General features: G+C 43.4%; 3 protein-coding genes across 3 annotated transcripts; all 3 read left to right on the forward strand.

Annotated features, from left to right (window-relative positions):
- Nucleotides 1-407: 407 nt before the first annotated feature.
- On the forward strand, nt 408-5,807 carry mob3c (MOB kinase activator 3C). The gene is made up of 4 exons (XM_068725947.1): nt 408-741; nt 2,528-3,140; nt 4,386-4,588; nt 5,410-5,807. The coding sequence occupies exons 2-4, from the start codon at nt 2,723-2,725 to the stop codon at nt 5,437-5,439; spliced, it is 651 nt and encodes a 216-aa protein (XP_068582048.1). The 5' UTR covers nt 408-741; nt 2,528-2,722; the 3' UTR covers nt 5,440-5,807.
- A 393-nt stretch (nt 5,808-6,200) lies between these two features.
- mknk1 (MAPK interacting serine/threonine kinase 1) lies at nt 6,201-12,534 on the forward strand. Its single transcript, XM_068726000.1, has 14 exons — nt 6,201-6,286; nt 6,995-7,057; nt 7,574-7,676; nt 7,774-7,872; nt 7,953-8,050; nt 8,308-8,387; nt 8,486-8,559; nt 8,647-8,751; nt 8,851-8,906; nt 8,994-9,089; nt 9,214-9,408; nt 9,988-10,152; nt 10,268-10,311; nt 10,502-12,534. The coding sequence occupies exons 2-14, from the start codon at nt 7,004-7,006 to the stop codon at nt 10,719-10,721; spliced, it is 1,389 nt and encodes a 462-aa protein (XP_068582101.1). The 5' UTR covers nt 6,201-6,286; nt 6,995-7,003; the 3' UTR covers nt 10,722-12,534.
- A 524-nt stretch (nt 12,535-13,058) lies between these two features.
- On the forward strand, nt 13,059-14,958 carry LOC137884256 (transmembrane protein 275-like). The gene is made up of 2 exons (XM_068725987.1): nt 13,059-13,271; nt 13,765-14,958. Exon 2 carries the CDS (start codon nt 13,780-13,782, stop codon nt 14,374-14,376), a length of 597 nt encoding a protein of 198 aa, XP_068582088.1. The 5' UTR covers nt 13,059-13,271; nt 13,765-13,779; the 3' UTR covers nt 14,377-14,958.
- The last annotated feature ends 1,924 nt before the right edge of the window (nt 14,959-16,882 follow it).

Below are 16,882 nucleotides of genomic sequence, written 5' to 3' on the forward strand. Positions count from 1 at the left end.
ATTGAGTTCAACGACAATATCTTTAAAAAAAAAGGCCAAGAATTTAAATAATATGTTATTGAGACTTCACAAAAAAGAAAAGAAAAGAAAAAAGAGCTGCACTGACTGCCAAACATCCAAAAATGTTTGTGGGATCATTCTGCTCCCTCTGTCCTATATGTGGCTTAAGAGGGAGGGGTTGCTTTCTCAGGACCTTTACCAGAGGGCTGGACTTTGGTGGGACAAGTGGGTCGGCTGCTCTGTCTACAGGATGAGAAGAAAGGAAAGAAATGGAAAACAGGGAGGGCTGAGTGGGGGTTTAGAAAGGCCTTTTCCAGCCCTTCTACTCTTTCAATTTATAGGTCTTCCACACATACACACACACACACACACACACACACACACACACAGGCACTGACACACACATACACACACACACACACACACACACACACACACACACACACACACACACACAGAGCCCAGAAGGCAAAGTCAGGATGTGACATCATCCACAGGAAGAGAAGCCAAACAACTTTTTTCTCCTTTTACTGTGTTGTCTGTGCTGCTGAGTGAAGTTGGAGCCTCTCGGTCTGTTAGTGGCCGGCAGAGAGGGAGTGGATCCAGAGGAGCTATAGAGGGGGCAGAGCAGCTGGATCTGTTCTCCACGGGGAGTTTAAAGCAAAGGGCTCTGGCGCCTGAATCCTCCCTGAACTTCTCACAACTTTCCACCACATTCCTCTGCGGTAGGATTTCAGCCAGGTACAGTGCAGACAGCTTTTTTTTTTACTCCCCCGATTCTGTAATCTCTTGTTTTTGATCTCCCTCTTCCTTTGTTTCTGGTTACCGAGACTTGCAGCGCCTTCTCTTTTTTTTCATTTGTGTGTTGGGTCTTGGGAGGGCTTTTGCTAGTCTGCAGTTGTCAGAAGCAAACTGCAGAAAAAGCCATTTAAGTATTCCAACAGTGCGTGATCAGACATGCTTCATTCCGAGGCTGTTGAGGCACGCAGGGAGACGTAAAGTGATCAATACAAAAAGTCCCTCTGTCCCACATGCTGTCACTTTTTGTTGAATCCCTTTCTGGCTTCAGTACTAAGAGTGTCCAAGTTCAATATTTGGCTGAAACCGTGTCTCCCTATGGAGAACTGAATGGCATGCTGTATGTGAGCCTTCCTCAGAAAGCCCTTTTGTTATGGACACATTAGGAGCTATCTCATGACCACGTATTCACGCTCCCCCAGTGGTGAGTTTCAAACTGAGACTGTGAAAGCTAGTGGAAAGAAAGAGTACCCTTCTCATATATCAACTTCTGTTTGCATTTCACTGTTCGCTCAAAAGGATAAGAGAGAACAGAACCCTATTTTTCCGAAATGAGGCACTAGGTCAACAGAAGTTCACAACAAACCACCGTATCAGTGCTCAGCCTATAATGTGAGCACAGATGATAATGCGGGGACAAAAAAAAAAAACTTCTGCTTATTGGAGTCAGAGAGAAACAACCACAGGAAACCTTGAGACCGGCAGTTCAAAATGGGACACAAATGCGGATATAGTATCATGTTGCAACCACAGTCACTTGAATGTCACTGCAGTGTCAAATCTGTGGGAGCAACATATGCTGCACTCTTCCACATTGCTGGATGGAAACACACAACTCAGTGGAGTGTATAACACAATGAAATGTAACCCTTTCAACTATGTGACGTACCTAGACTGTATCTCTCACAAACTGCCCACCTCATTTTCCTATAATAACCTACAGTATGTAGTTAATATTCAAATGCGGGCAATATTGTTTTATTACCATAATAATGAAGGCTTTGGATCACATAACAGTTCAGAGAGGGCATGCTCCTGGTCAGTGTGTATTATCTGCCAGGCGGTTATTAGCACTGTGATTACATAGTTATAGTCTGAGATCACAAGATATATCGTCTTGTTGTGGCCAGGTCGGCCTTGTAAAAAAAACTAGTTGACCTCTGGGTCACGTGGTTAAAAATGGGTTGAATAAAAATACAAAAATAGCTATCATAAAAAGATAATATGTCAATATTGTATTGTTTGTGTGTCATAAACCAAACTTAAAGTTTTGCCATCATAGCATCCAGTGTTTTGAGTGAGACACAGCATGCCATTCATTTTCTCAATTATGCTTGACTGTAGCGGTTGACCACAACCGACTAAATCTGTTGCTATTTTTATCAGCGTGTGCCACCGAAGATCTTGTGAAAAGGTTGTCTCAGTCACACAAAGCGATGAAGGCCCATTTGGGATGAACTCACTAGTTTGTTACTTGGGAGTGATACAGTTTGACATGCTTTGGCCCACATGAGTCATTTTAATGATCTACTGTAGTTCTTGTTTGGCTTGTGTATTTAAATATCATGCCAGCCTACACAATCTGATAGTGTTATGTTTGGTTTGTAGGTATACCTTTGATGTTACCTTTATGTTTTGGATTATTTGGGCTTAAAGCAGTGGATTGACCTGAAATGAATGAGCCTTTGACTCCTCTTGTTCTTCTTGTTCTTCTTCTTCTTCTTCACAGAAACGTCCCACCATCTGAAAACAAGGGCCCCCTGCAATCTTTACACGACAGACGCTGACCCCCTTTGACCTGATTTCCAAGCTGAAACGCGTTTGGTGCCATCGCTCAGGAAAGGTCACGCTTTATCAAGCTCAAAACTAATTATTATTCTGGAGAGCTTACTCTCCCCTTATCACAGGGGGATCGGCCGAGTCAATGGCGCTGTGTCTCGGACAAGTCTTCAGCAAAGACAAAACGTTCAGGCCGAGGAAGCGCTTCGAACCGGGCACCCAGCGCTTTGAACTGTACAAGAAGGCCCAGGCCTCGCTCAAGTCCGGCTTGGACCTGAGGAAAGTGGTTCAGCTGCCGGAGGGGGAGAACATCAACGACTGGATTGCCGTTCACGTGGTCGATTTTTTTAACAGGATCAACTTGATCTACGGCACGGTGAGCGAGTACTGCTCCGAGCGCACGTGTCCCATCATGTCTGGGGGGCTGAGGTACGAGTACAGGTGGCAGGACGGCAACGACTACAAGAAACCCACCAAGCTGCCCGCTCTCAAGTACATGAACCTGCTGATGGACTGGATCGAGTCGCTCATCAATAACGAGGACATCTTCCCCACCAGAGTAGGTGTGTGAGGAGTCTTACAAATGAAGGCGTCAGACTGTTATTGAGTGCGAAGCCTAATACCTGATTGATTGCTGCACTGACGTTGTGCTGCATCACTGCTGAAGTGTCTGCCTGGAGTGCAGTGCGGTTCCCCTTCATTAACATCTCAAATGGGATGATAAAGTTCAAGCAGGGTTAATTAAACAATGAGGTTGACATTTAGAGGAGACTAGACGGGTGATTGTGGTGATATTTTATCCCAGCAGCAGATTTGACAATCAACATTTGTTAGAGGAGAGAATCGGGGTCCTCTCTGTGTGTGATTTTCCTCTGGGAGCTCTGCTTCCCCCCCCTGCACTCCACAGACATGCAGGTCAGGTGAAATTTACCTCTAGGTGTTAAAGGGTTTTGCCTACTTGCTAGACTGAAGATTGCCAGTTTTAACCGGGTGTTTGTCTACCTTTTTACCCAGTGTGTGCTCAATCTTCCATGGCCCTGAGCAGGAATAGATAGAGAAAATGGGAGGATAGAGTGAGCGTCCATGTAAGACGTGGAACAACGTGCCTTAGTACCGTAACCTTTTGTATTTGTTTAGACTTTTCTGCCATTTATCTGTAACCTGTAGTTATTAAGTTGGAATGTTTCGATAAGTTTCACACAACAGCTTGAGTCATGGATATTGTGGCAGTAAATATGCTAAAGATCAAGTTCTCTCCTTTTTTTACATTTTTTTATGTATTTTTTGTCAAATATACTCCACAGTAAGGGCAGAGGTAACCCCTGGAGTACATGTACTCCTGGCTGAGGATCACCGCTCTACTGCACCTTTACCTACAAATATATAAAAGATAGTATTTCAGTTAAAAGAGGCTTTTATCTGATCTCTTTGACACAAATCATTAACGCATTTCTTAGACTGATAGAGGCCTTCTTCAACTGAAAAATTTGTTGTTATACATTTTTTGAAAAAGGTGCAACAGAGTATTAAGTTACAGGTCTTATATGTTCTCCTTTATGTTCACTTTCATCAACCCAGTCCCTCAAAAGAGCCTGCGCCCATGCAAATCAGATTTCATTAGGATACACCAGCACTCAACGATTGATGCTGTTGAGGAGAAGTCATTACTTATAGAATATTACATCTATTAAATGATGATGGTTTCAATTATATAAAATGATTAAATTGATGTCTCAGATTTAATGAAACAATTTCTCAGGTGGAAGTCTACTAATGTCTGTAACACGTTTCTCCTTTCTACACACTAGGTGTACCTTTCCCCAAGAACTTCCAGCAGGTGTGCAAGAAGATCCTGAGCCGCCTCTTCAGGGTGTTTGTGCACGTTTACATCCATCACTTTGACAGCATCTGCAGCATGGGTGCAGAGGCCCACATCAATACCTGCTACAAGCACTACTACTACTTCATCTCGGAGTTCAACCTCATCGATCACTCGGAACTGGAGCCCCTGGTGAGACAATTGCAACGACCTCAGATGTGTGAAGGTGACGACAGGGAGCAGGAGAAAGAGGATCAAATGGATGTTTTGTGTTGGGAGGGGGTGTCAGTCTCACTCCCATAACTGTCAGTCTTGCAGAAAACATCAGCCATCCTGCCATCTATAACCTTGATGTGCAGCATGCTTGGTGAGGTTGAGTTTTGTCCTCATGCCAGTGTGTTTTGCCGGGTAATGCACAAAGAAAATAACGGCAATTTTTGTTTTCTGAAGTCTTACAGACTATGTTCTCCTTAAGATAACAATCATTTTCCATTTTACTCTAGGATTGGAACCAGTATTGACTTTTTCCCCAATTCTCCATTATGAAATAAACTTGTAAACTGCTTTATGGTTTGGTTTGAAGCAACAACTCTCGTAAGAGAAGTTGCTGTCTTTGTGTAGTCATGTAGTGAGGCAGAGTTTGTGTAGTTGTAGACCTCCATCACATATGAGCAGATGGAGAGTGGTCCTCCGAGCGTCAATAAAAAGCTTCAGTTATCATTATGAAGCCTGGGCCGTGTAATCCGCCCTCATAAAGTGAAACAGGGATGAGACATTTATGTCAACACTCCAACAAAGGATGCGTCTTGTAAACAAACTCTGTTTTATTGTTCCACCTTTAGTACATAAGGCAATTCTTTTTGTTGTTTGTCTTATAGGAATTTTCTTTCTCACAATGAGAAATAATGTTCTTCATACAGAAAGTGTAGATAGCACTTATTAACAATCATTCATCTCCTCGTACAATATGAGTTTGATGTGTTAAACATGTGCTTTGTTTTCTTTTCCTACAGAAAGCGATGACAGAGAAGATATGCAATTAAACAAAACTACAAGGACAAAAGGAGTTTACATTTTGACGTTATCTGAGCCCCGTGAGAAGTCAAAACTCTCAAAACAAAGAACAATTTGACATCAAGTTGTATGAGCATAACTGGGAAGGTCCACTAACTTACTACATTTCTTCAGTGGTGGCAGTGCCTTCGCAGTGAAGTGGTGCTTGGTGCCATCATTATAGGACTTTGTGTTGGATTATAATACATCCTCCTGTACTTGTGCTTATTATTTCCTCCTGTGCATGTATGTTTGACATTTTTATATACAGTGTAAAGACGTTTTTTGTTGAATGTTTATATTGTAAATGTGTGTATTTTTTTGTACAGTTTGAACATAAAAATGCAGTCTAAAAATGCTTTTGAAAATGTGTTTTTGCACTGCAAAACAAAAAAATAGGTACAAAAAACCAACACAGATGAATATTTCACCAGATAAATAAAGACAAGGATAAGGAGAAGGATTATTAAAAATATGAATGATAACACATTGTAGGTATGTGGCGTGAGTCATACTTAATCGTATAAGTGAAGCTGACCTGCCAAACCTGTGCTTCTGTAAATATATCGCATCATCATGCACAAGAAAAGCCCCACTACGTGGTGCGGGGTGTGGCGGGGAGACAAGCGAGGTGACGTAGTAGAGGTAGCCGTATTGTCGACCAATGGGAGAAAGTGGGTTTTGCAGAAAGGGGCGGAGCAAACGTCTGTTTATGTGTTTTCCCGCCCTGCGCGTCACTGACTGAAATTTCAGCTAGTGATGGGTGCTTACATCAGCTGTGAGAGGCTTTGACAGAGGGGACTTGGCTGGTTTGGACCATTTGGACCCAGAGTCCAGGTTTGTTGTATTTATTATTTCTGTTTAACGAAACCTTACTGGTATTTAAATACCAACTACCACAAAACTAGCGAATGGATGAACATTTGGTAGAGCAAACTATAGCTAAGGGTACTTGCTAGCTAGCTAGCTGGGGCTAACGACAATAACATCCATGGTTGTACAGTCACCGGTGAACGCTGACTCTAAGCTTTCCACATGAGTGGTTCATCGTTTAGCCGGTGCTGCCTCTTGGTCGGTGTGCCTCGATTTGTGTAGAAACAGTGCGAATATGAAGTAGCAAATGTTAGCTGCAGTGTTGGCTGTCGGTACTCGCATGCTAACTGTCGAGTTTCATTACGTCAACAGTAAGCTACATTCTAGTAACTTTAAGTTGGTATAACGCTGGATATTGCAGCAGAAAGCTAACGGGACAGAAGTCCAATGCATAAGCTACATAATACTTGTCATAATGTTAAAGCTAACCTACTTTAGCAGATCTTAACCTTATTCTGTCACTCGATAACCAGACCGAAATGTGACTCAAGAGAGTGAAAGAAAGAGGAAACAGTTTTTGGTACACGTCAAGTTACTTTGAGGTGATCAATGGACTTTTTTTGCTTTTTCATTTTCTATATTCCATTTGACCTAAACAGCTTGTCCTGGTGTATATTAATGTATCTGCTGATGCAGTTTGTTCCAGACTAACTCAGTATTTGTTGCTCTCAGTTGGCAGATATGGTGAGGCACAGCATGGTGACAGAGTTGCAGACCTTCCAGCACTCCCTCCCGGTAAGATCTGTTCTCTTAATTCTGGTGATTTCAAACCCTTTAACTTGGACGCAGTTCACAGACTGTCAAGGCTGTCAGAACAGAAATGCAGAAGTGTCATCATTTTCCATGAGTCACGCACTATCAGTGTTTGTATAAAGGCTTCTGGTAATAACCAGGGTGAGGTAAGGCCTGATATGGCATTTCCTGGATTCACACCAGGCCACTATTTTGGCAGGTTGCCAAAGGGGAAGATGAGATATGATGTGTTGTAATAGTAGTTATTCATCATGCAAACACATACATTATGCAAAATAAGTTTTCATCACGTATAAGGGTAAGCCTGCTGGTGGGACATCTTTTAGTTTTTTTTTGTAATTTCACACTGAGAACAAAGTGAGCGTATTATGTATGTCCCTCTCGTGCTTTCTCTACTGTACCACCACCTGATCTCACTCTGGATACTCTCGCACTTTCCCCCTCGCTCCCTCTCCCCCCCCTCCCTCTCCCATGCGACCTCCTTCGCTCTTGTTACAGGGTAACTCCCTGGCTTTGGGCCAAGTGGGGCAGAGCTGTGGGGGAACTCAGGAGAACGGGGTCGCTTCAGAGGAGAGACAGCACCTTTCCCAAAGCCCAGGAGGTACAACAGCGCCATGATTCACAACAGTAACACTCCGGCAAACTCTGTGCTGTTATAACGAATTTGCTTGCAAATGGGTTCTTTTGTGTCGCCACAGAAATCGAGAAAAGCCAGCCAGTGAATATCCCAGATGCAGCTAAAAGAAAAAAGAAGAAGAGGACCAGAGCGACCGACAGCTCCACGGGCACCTTTGATGGTAATGAAGCTGATATTATTTCAAAATCAAAAGATGACACAAACATGTACTGCAGACCCATAATGATATTCCTTCTTCAGATCTCTACAAACTGACAGATGAGATGCTCGGTCAAGGGGCGTATGCTAAAGTTCAAGGATGCATAAGTCTGCAGAACGGACAGGAGTATGCTGTGAAGGTGAGTACGGATCATTTTAGGTAACAAAGTTATTTGTTATTATGATTAAGGAAATGCTTAGACAGCTTGTTGGAGGCGGTTTCTCAGTTTAAAAAAGAAGCTGTGCTTTATTATGTTGTACCTGGTGGACAACCATGACACAGAAAGTTGTGGAAATAGTTTTGTATCACATTTTGTGGCTTAATAATGCAAGTGTTTGCATAAATGCTTTGACTTTTTATACGTTTAATGTATTTAATATGTTTTGTTTTACAAAGATCATAGAGAAGAGTGCAGGGCACAGCCGCAGCAGAGTCTTTCGAGAAGTGGAAACTCTCTACCAGTGTCAAGGAAACAAGTGAGTGTATTTTGTTTAAGACATTTTTTTTAAACAAAATTAAAACAAACACAGGATGAAACCGATTCTAATCAGTATCTTGAAATATCTTGATCCAGCAACATTTTGGAATTGATCCAGTTCTTTGAAGACAGCACCTGCTTTTATTTGGTGTTTGAAAAGCTGCGTGGTGGTAAGTATAAATATTAAATCTGTTTACACGTAGCTTTTTTTCTCTTGATAAACAGATTGCTACAACAATTGTCTTCTCTTCCTTCAGGCTCCATCCTCACACACATCCAGAACCGGAAGCACTTTGACGAGCTGGAGGCCAGTAAGGTGGTCAGGGACATTGCACAAGCTCTTGACTTCCTACACACTAAAGGTTCGTCAACAACCCCACGGCTGTTCTGTGAAAGGCCAAAGAGAGTAACTGTGGATTATTTATTTTCATTTTCGTCATGGTGACTGTGCTTTTCTACAGGCATTGCCCATAGAGACCTTAAGCTGGAAAACATCCTTTGTGAATGCACTGACCGGGTAAGTGACTTTTTAAAGTACAGGAAGCTGAAAAACTTTAGTGTTTCCTCGAGGTGTAGAGTGTACAAGTATAATCTTTCTACGCAGGTGTCCCCAGTAAAGATCTGTGATTTTGACTTGGGAAGTGGAGTGAAGCTCAGCAGTGCCTGTACGCCCATAACGACTCCCGAGCTCACCACACCGGTAACAGTCTAGTTTTTAATTCATAACACACACACACACACACACACACACACACACACAAACTGAACCAAACTTATGGAAAACGAGTTACGTGACTCTCCCGTGTGTTTTTTATTTCTCTCAGTGTGGCTCAGCAGAGTACATGGCTCCAGAAGTAGTGGAGGTGTTCACGGACGAGGCCTCTTTCTACGACAAACGCTGTGACCTGTGGAGTCTCGGGGTCATCCTCTACATCCTGCTGAGCGGCAGCCCCCCCTTCACGGGCCACTGTGGCACCGACTGTGGCTGGGACCGGGGAGAAACCTGCAGAACCTGCCAGGTACGTTGTTTTTTTGTTTTTTTTTCTCCCCCAATCAGCCACTGCGCTCGCTCCGTGTCCATCTCACCTGACACTCTTGTACGTGTTCACTTCCTACGGTGGTTACAGCGGGTGTGAACGACAGATTGTCCGTTTCGGAAAATTGCAGAAACAGTCGGAACTTCTTTTAGGTGTGTGTGGGGGGGAGGGGGTTTTCTGACAAGGCCACTGTAGTCTTTTATGACAGGAAACTGAGGTTTTGGACTGTTGGTTCGACAAAACAAGACATTTTAAGATCAAGTCACCGTGGACTCTGGGAACTTGTTATGGGGTTGTATAGTATGCATATATCATAGTTATTAACAAGATAATATATCCGCTATAAATACTGCTTGCCTGCTACAGCCAGGCTGTGTTGCTCAACAGTAATCCTAGTAGATGAGCCTCTTAGTTTAGCCTTATCTGATTTAAGTGAGGAAGTGTCTGTGTTTGTGCTTCAGCTTGAAGAACGTTGGCATCCTGCTTCACTACAAAATGCACAACAAAAAGCACCGACAGCTGAACAGTTCTACAGGATGTCGTGTCGTATTCTCTCCGCAGAGTCACCTGTTTGACAGCATCCAGCAGGGCAAGTATGAATTTCCGGACAAGGACTGGGATCACATCACAGAGGGGGCCAAGGATCTCATCTCCAAGCTGTTGGTCCGTGACGCAACTCTGCGCCTCAGTGCTGCTCGGGTCCTCAAGCACCCTTGGGTGCAAGGGGTGGGTGTCATTAGATCTCCTGATTCATCTCATATGCAAGACCACTGTATCACTCATCCAATGCTATTTTTTGTTGTATTTAAAGCAATTATTTAATCTTTTTTTTTTTTTACAGAACGCTCCAGAGAGAGGTCTTCCAACACCTCATGTTCTACAGAGGTAAGAGAGTTAAGAGAGTCACATCAAATGCATTTATGAAGTTGTTTTAAACTAAATTCTAGTGATTTGAAATGCTCTAGAGAATAAGTCAATTAAGATTAAAGTAATAGACTGAACACATGTGTTTGGGGTGAAAACTGTGTGTGTTGATGATTTCGGTAAAAACTCTCATATCCTCTTCTGCTTCCAGGAACAGCAGCACCAAAGACCTGAGCCAGTTTGCAGCAGAAGCCATCGCCTTTAACCGGCAGCTATCCCAGCACGACGAGCAGCAGGAGGACGTGGGCGCCATCGTTTGCTCCATGAGGCTTTCTCCTCCCTCCAACTCCAGACTGGCCCGCAGACGGGCGCAGTCCAACGCCCTGCGCACCAGCGACTTTGCACCCGCGTCAGACGACCTCACAGCCTGAAGGACCAGTAAAAGTCCCCTCGTCGCATAGTCTGACTGATTTCAGCCTCTGCCTGCTACTTGCGTGTGTGTGCGTGTGTGTGCGTGTGTGTGCGTGTGTGTGCGTGTGTGTGTGTGCGTGTGTGTGCGTGTGTGTGTGTGTGCGCGCGCGTGCGTGCGCGCGTGTTTGTGTTTGTGTTTTAATTTATTTATTTTTTCACCAGGAGCCTTTTAGGATCAGCCACACAGTAACCATTCTTGGTGTTGCAGCTCTTTCCCATGGCCAGTAATCTTATCACAGAGTTTGAGCACTGACGGTTAAACGCCGGCTACCACTTCCTTATTGATTTTAGACAAGAACTGTTTCATTTGAGAACAGCTTTTGGGTTTACTGTTAGTCTTAACAGAGATATTTATTTTCTGTTCAATGATTCAGCTTTACAATGACCCCAGTGCTGCAGAGACCGCTCTTAATGCCTGTATGAGTACATATCATTATTAACACAGCATTACATGGGTTCAGCACTGTTTTGCAGCTGTTACTGTTCTAATGCAATTTTATCTAATTTTGATAGATTTTATTTTTCTTGTTGTCCAACTGTGAATTAGTTAATATTGTATTTAAATGCTGCTCATTGCTTCTCAGTCACTGGAGGAGAGGGGTGCGTTCTCTTTTATGTTTTGCTTTTTGAAGCTTGTCAGTGTATTTGGTTTGATGGATGTGGTTAAATAGACTTAGAGGAAACTGAGAATGGGCTTTTCGCCATATTACCCATTGTTTATTTTTTTAAGTAATTTCTGTCGAGGCTCCGTAGAACTTACAGAACGTGCAGGACGGTGAACGGGTGTTGAAAGTTTGAGAAGACCCTTCGATCAAATAGTTTTTTTATTTCTTATCGTTTCTAGCTTTCACTTCAACACAAGCTACCTGTAGCACTGATGTACTTTAACATAAGTCTCTGATTTAATTTATCTGAAAGGGAGAATATTGTATTGTATGTAAATAATCAGTTTGGTCTTATTTGAACTCAACACCTGCAGTGATGTTTTAACAACTGTTTAATCCTCATTAGAGTTCAACATTACCTCTGGCTCTTTTTTTGCACCACATCTTCGCATTGTTTTGAAACTAAACATCCCAAAAAGACTCTGAGTTATTGATTTGATATCCGTGTGTGTTTTTAGTTTGGATGAATTGAGATGTGAGAATTGTTTTTGTTGTTTGTAGCTGAAGACTTGAGACTTGAAGAGGGTTTATGAACAGTTGATGTTACGCTTTGTAGTGAGCTGATGAATGGATTTATATTTGTGTTTTGTAGTTTTGGTTCTGTGACTCGCTCTGAGTGTGCCGATGGAAAATAATAATGGACTAACCAAGATTTTGTTGAGTCCATCAAGCTCCTTTTTTTTTTATTTTAAAGAAATATTTTAACTTCTCTTTGTTTCGCTCATTATGAAGCCCGTCTTTGTTTGACCAGTGGACACCGACGGCAGTCTTACCACCTTTTTATTTCCATAATCACCCAATTAACTATGTGTGTTGCGGCCGTTAAACGACACGTCCCCCTGATTTCACACTGTTGCTATGGACACCCCATCCCTATAGCAACACTGGGCCATCATAGGCTGGCAGGAATTGACGGGGATTTGCTCAGAGCGGGAAAAAGAAAAAAAACACAACATAAATGGACTTCTAATGTAATGTAATATCATCAAATGAGATGCAGTTCTGGGGTTCCATTTACTCTTATGGGGTCCTATGCATAAAGCTCTCAGTGTGGAGCACATTTTCACTGGTAAGCTGTGTTCTCAATAAAACAATATCCTCAAACATATTCGCCTGTCTACTCTGTGTTACATTCATTTGTCTATTTATGCTTTCTTTCTTTAATGCAAGTTCTCATTCAGGTGTGTTGAGTAGTAGTAAATGTGGTTTAACGCTTCAGTTGAGGGAGTGTCCTTGAATGCTGAGAGGACGGTGAAGGAACAGGAAGCCGGTGTGGTTAACCGGCACACACGCTGATCAGATAGCGCCCTGTGTCCTTGTTAAGACTTAGTTTAAAGCAGAGGAGAAGCGTGTGTACCCAGATAAGCTGAATCGTTTTAAGATCCCAACAACAGAATGTACTTTTACCATAATTAAATAAATGGATTTAAAGCAACAAGTAGCAGCAGTAACATTCAACACCACCCATTTGGTGTGTTTGAGTTTCTACTGATTTCTCAGATTCCTCAAAGAATCAAATGTTAATGTATTCGATGCACACATGCAAGCACTTTATTGCCCCCGATTTGATTGGAGGGTTTGTTTCAGATCCCTGTAGCACCCCCGGCGGTCCTTGTTCATTATAACATGTGGTGTGTGTGTGTGTGTGTGTGTGTGTGTGTGTGTGTGTGTGTGTGTGTGTGTGTGTGTGTGTGTGTGTGTGTGTGTGTGTGTGTGTGTGTGTGTGTGTGAGAGCAGCAGCTCACTCTGCTGTTCACCTGCAGGAGGGAGAGATCTCCAACTCTGCATGTGATGGACGGACAGAAGACAGCAAAACATCGATGAGGTTTATGGGTCTGATCGAAGGTAAGTGACACTGAGAATAGAAGGCATTACAACAATGTTACCGTATGTTTCCAGGTTTTCTTCTTGGTGCAAATTTTAAAGTGACCAGCAGTGAGGTAAATGTGGTTTTAAAATGTATTCTTTTTGGGAATAGCTGCACTTTTAGTGGTATTGCTGCATGCATTACATGTCTTGAGTCAGGTATTGGTGTTGAAAAACCTCAGTAGGTGTTTTATAATTTGTCACTTAGTAATTTATTGAGATTTAGTTTTTTGCTGCATTGAAGGAATTACTTTTGAATGGCATGTTTGAAAAAAAATCAAGAGTCACAGAAACCTAAAGTGCAGTTTATGAAAGCTGCAGCCTCTTAAACATAGCTGCACTGTTAGTGAGCTGCACATGTCGGCTCTTCAGCCTCTTCATCTTCATCATCATCATCGTCTCTCTCTGTGTTGAGTGATGAGTTCACTGACAAGTCAGTCATGCAATCTTCAGCTCCTCTGGGTTTTCACAGAGCTCTCCATGAGACATGGTGCTACCTGAAAACTCCTCGGGACCATCTGCTCCCATGAAGGCCCCCAAGCAACGCGCCCCGCGGCACCAGAGCCTGCCCTCCCCGGCCCTGTGCTGCGCCTGCGGCCTGTGCATCATGCTGGCCGGCATCAACATCACCCTGGTGGGAGCATTCGCCTTCGGCACCTTCATCCCTACCGGCAACCCCCCGATCATCATCGGGCCTCTCCTCCTGTTGGTAGCCCTGGCCTTCTTCACGGCGTGCTGTGTGGTCAGCAGGAGGCCCCCGGCCCACGTGGCCCGCAGGCCCGACGGAGGCGGGAAGTGGGGGCTGATGCGGATGGGGACGGCGGCGTTCGAGATGGAGACGAGCGACCAGATGCTGCAGGACACTACGGCCGTTCAGCTCAGCCCCACCAACTCCCTCACCTCCTCTCACAAGTCCAGCTCCGGCACCCCTCCTCCGCCTGGTTGTCAGGATGGAGCCGGCGAGCTGCATATGTCAGAGATGTCTGACGTGGGCGTCACTGGAGATAACACCACCTTGACCTCTGACAGCAAGGAGAGCACTCCCACACAGATGCTGCCTGCTCAGAACACTTCCTCCATGTAGCATGGACTTGTTTGTTTCGCTGTTTACTGGATGGAAATGTCTGGTGCGATTGACCAGACTGATTTAAAAAAAAAAGGGAGACTACGACTCTCTGTGCTGTGCTAAACCTTTCTGATTGTAGCTCATTCTGTGTGTTATGTTGTTGAATGTTTATTGCTCGTTTTCAGAATGTACAGCACTATGCCAGAACAGAAACAGGAACAGGAGATGGTACTTTAATCCAAGTGCCTGTTTGTGTACTTCTTGTTGTATAAAGGCTGATAATCCTGCACTCACGTTGTGGTTGCTGCTTGTCAACCTCCGTTGGGAAAGAAGATGTCCAGCCAAGCTTCTCTGAGTCATGAAAGCTGCTCTTGTGTAAGCCTGGTCAACCACAAATTTTTTTTTTTTTCCCCACACACTTGAATTTGTTTTTTAAATCCTTGCATCAACTGCAAAGAGTGAGCAAGCTGTGTCATGTCAAGATGGATATTCAAGAACAAGTGAATGTGTATGCCATGTTTGTTACTGCAGATGTTCCATATGTGTTTGTGGCACATTTTATGAATAAAACTGAAAGGTTATTTAATTGACAGTTATGCGAAGCGTTTCTGTTCAAAAGCCTTGGTGAGGATTTTAAAAAGAACAATGAGTAAACAAGACACTGTGTAGCAGAAAAAAAATGACAGGCTAAGTAAGAAAGGCACACGGCTTGAGAAGATAATTCATTCGCTATCGGAGGAAAGCCAGCTGTGGCAGTACAAACAGCTCCTTCCTGACACGTTGCCCATCACTTGGCATCTGACCCAACAGCTGCTGGCAAAGGCGAGAGATCCCTGTTTACTCATCATTATACAGCTGCTGTCCACAAACAGAGCAGGACACACAGTGTGATCCCTGCACACAACTCAACCACTGGAAAAGAAAACCGCCACAGCCTGCTGTTATTGCCTCATAAACGGCTGCAGGGAGGCAACGTGGGCGTCCTTAGTTATCCAATGAATCAGAAACATGACCGGTAGTGTTTCTATATAGGGGATGACATGTCATCAATGAGGTCATGTTGCTCTGACGGATGGCACAGTGAAATTAAGTTTAGTGCAGAGTTGCAGGCTTGTGCTACTGAGCCTTTTTTGCACAAAATATATTTTTCCTCAAGCATCTCTTGTTCTTATGCTTTTTGATTATTTACTCCTACTTTGAGTTTGGATTTTACTGAGAGACATCCATGAATGAGACAAGGTATTAGAATTGTGATTGTAATCTCTCATAACTGGTAACACCTTTGGTTACATTTATGAAGAGAAACCATCCTGTCAATGAGGAATATCTTGACATCTTAAAATTGCATTAAATTGAGGAAGCAACAATGCTTAATACAAAACATAAGTGTAATATTTCATAGTGTTCATTGTCAGATGGGAAATCCAGGTTCAGTAATAATGACACACCATTCATTCAGTTAATTCAGGATTTCTGTACGTTTCTTTACATCACAGTTACTTGTTTACGGTCCGCATGTCAGGATTGTATTTAAGCCCCAGAGACCCTCTTCAGGATCAACGTTAGACCACGGGGGTCACTGGGATCATCGCAAAGGAAGGATTTCAACAGAAAGTCTCCATCACCGCTGGCGGACAGCCTGCTGGGAGTCGCAGGTTAAAGCCTCGAGCGGCCCTCAGTTTGGCACCCAGGTACAGAATTACAAGTGGCCTCTCAGAGAGAATCCTGGAATCATCCCCTGTTTTACTAACTACATAAAGCAGCTGTAAGGAGTTTAAAGTGTTTGTGAGTATCACCCCAAATCTACACATGTATCAAACATTCATTCCCTGGAGGCGTAAAGGTGGCTGCAATCCAGCTCTGTAGTAACTGATAACAACACAAGATCAACAAAGCTGCTATTTCCTTAAGAAAGAAGCGTTCGACCTTTTTGCATCAACCTCCCAAACCCACTGATGGCGACAGTTTGATACTCAAAAGTTATATCTAGGGGCCTTTCAATAGAATTAGGATGCGATTGGTATCTGCTTCCCTTGAAATACAGTCCTACTAAATCTGTTACAGTGTGGTACAGGTGGAACCAAACAGAACACTGACAAGAGGTTAGCCTATAAAGACGTTTATTGTAAGACCAGGCTGAACGAGGGTAGCAGATAGAAAGCCTGGATCACAGGAAACAAGACAACAATTAATTCAGGCAAAAGAATACGTAGGAGAAACTGAACTTACAAAGCTTGGCCTGTTAGTGTAGCCACCACTGCAGCTGTGTGGTTGACAAGCCCGGGTAGATTTACTGCAGGCTGATGAGAAGCAAATGTGCAGACTGGGAGGGATGATTCCCTGATTGGAATCAGGTGTGTGTGATGAGCAGCGCTGGGAGCAAGGAGAGGCGGGAGGAGCGCCACCACAGACAGACAGGGAGGTGCTGAAACACAAGAAACACTAAGAAATAAGCAGGAGCAGTGACAGTAACAATGATGATATCTAACTGAGTTTAAATCTCTCTAAAAGGGAAAAATGAAAT

This window comes from Cebidichthys violaceus, unplaced genomic scaffold (genome assembly GCF_023349555.1).
Source record: "Cebidichthys violaceus isolate CVI_PGR_0920_01 unplaced genomic scaffold, fCebVio1.0.p SCAF_37, whole genome shotgun sequence".
NCBI classification, from domain to species: domain Eukaryota; kingdom Metazoa; phylum Chordata; class Actinopteri; order Perciformes; family Stichaeidae; genus Cebidichthys; species Cebidichthys violaceus.

What these genes read in the sequence shown, in the direction of transcription:
- mob3c (XM_068725947.1), top strand. Translation starts at nt 2,723, where the DNA reads ATGGCGCTGTGTCTCGGACAAGTCTTCAGCAAAGACAAAACGTTCAGG. An exon ending in CATCTTCCCCACCAGAGTAG is followed by an intron (nt 3,141 to 4,385) that starts GTGTGTGAGGAG and finishes TCTACACACTAG; the next exon opens with GTGTACCTTTCCCCAAGAAC. An exon ending in ACTCGGAACTGGAGCCCCTG is followed by an intron (nt 4,589 to 5,409) that starts GTGAGACAATTG and finishes CTTTTCCTACAG; the next exon opens with AAAGCGATGACAGAGAAGAT.
- LOC137884256 (XM_068725987.1), top strand. Translation starts at nt 13,780, where the DNA reads ATGGTGCTACCTGAAAACTCCTCGGGACCATCTGCTCCCATGAAGGCC.
- mknk1 (XM_068726000.1), top strand. Translation starts at nt 7,004, where the DNA reads ATGGTGAGGCACAGCATGGTGACAGAGTTGCAGACCTTCCAGCACTCC. An exon ending in GACAGGAGTATGCTGTGAAG is followed by an intron (nt 8,051 to 8,307) that starts GTGAGTACGGAT and finishes TGTTTTACAAAG; the next exon opens with ATCATAGAGAAGAGTGCAGG. An exon ending in CTCCCGAGCTCACCACACCG is followed by an intron (nt 9,090 to 9,213) that starts GTAACAGTCTAG and finishes TATTTCTCTCAG; the next exon opens with TGTGGCTCAGCAGAGTACAT.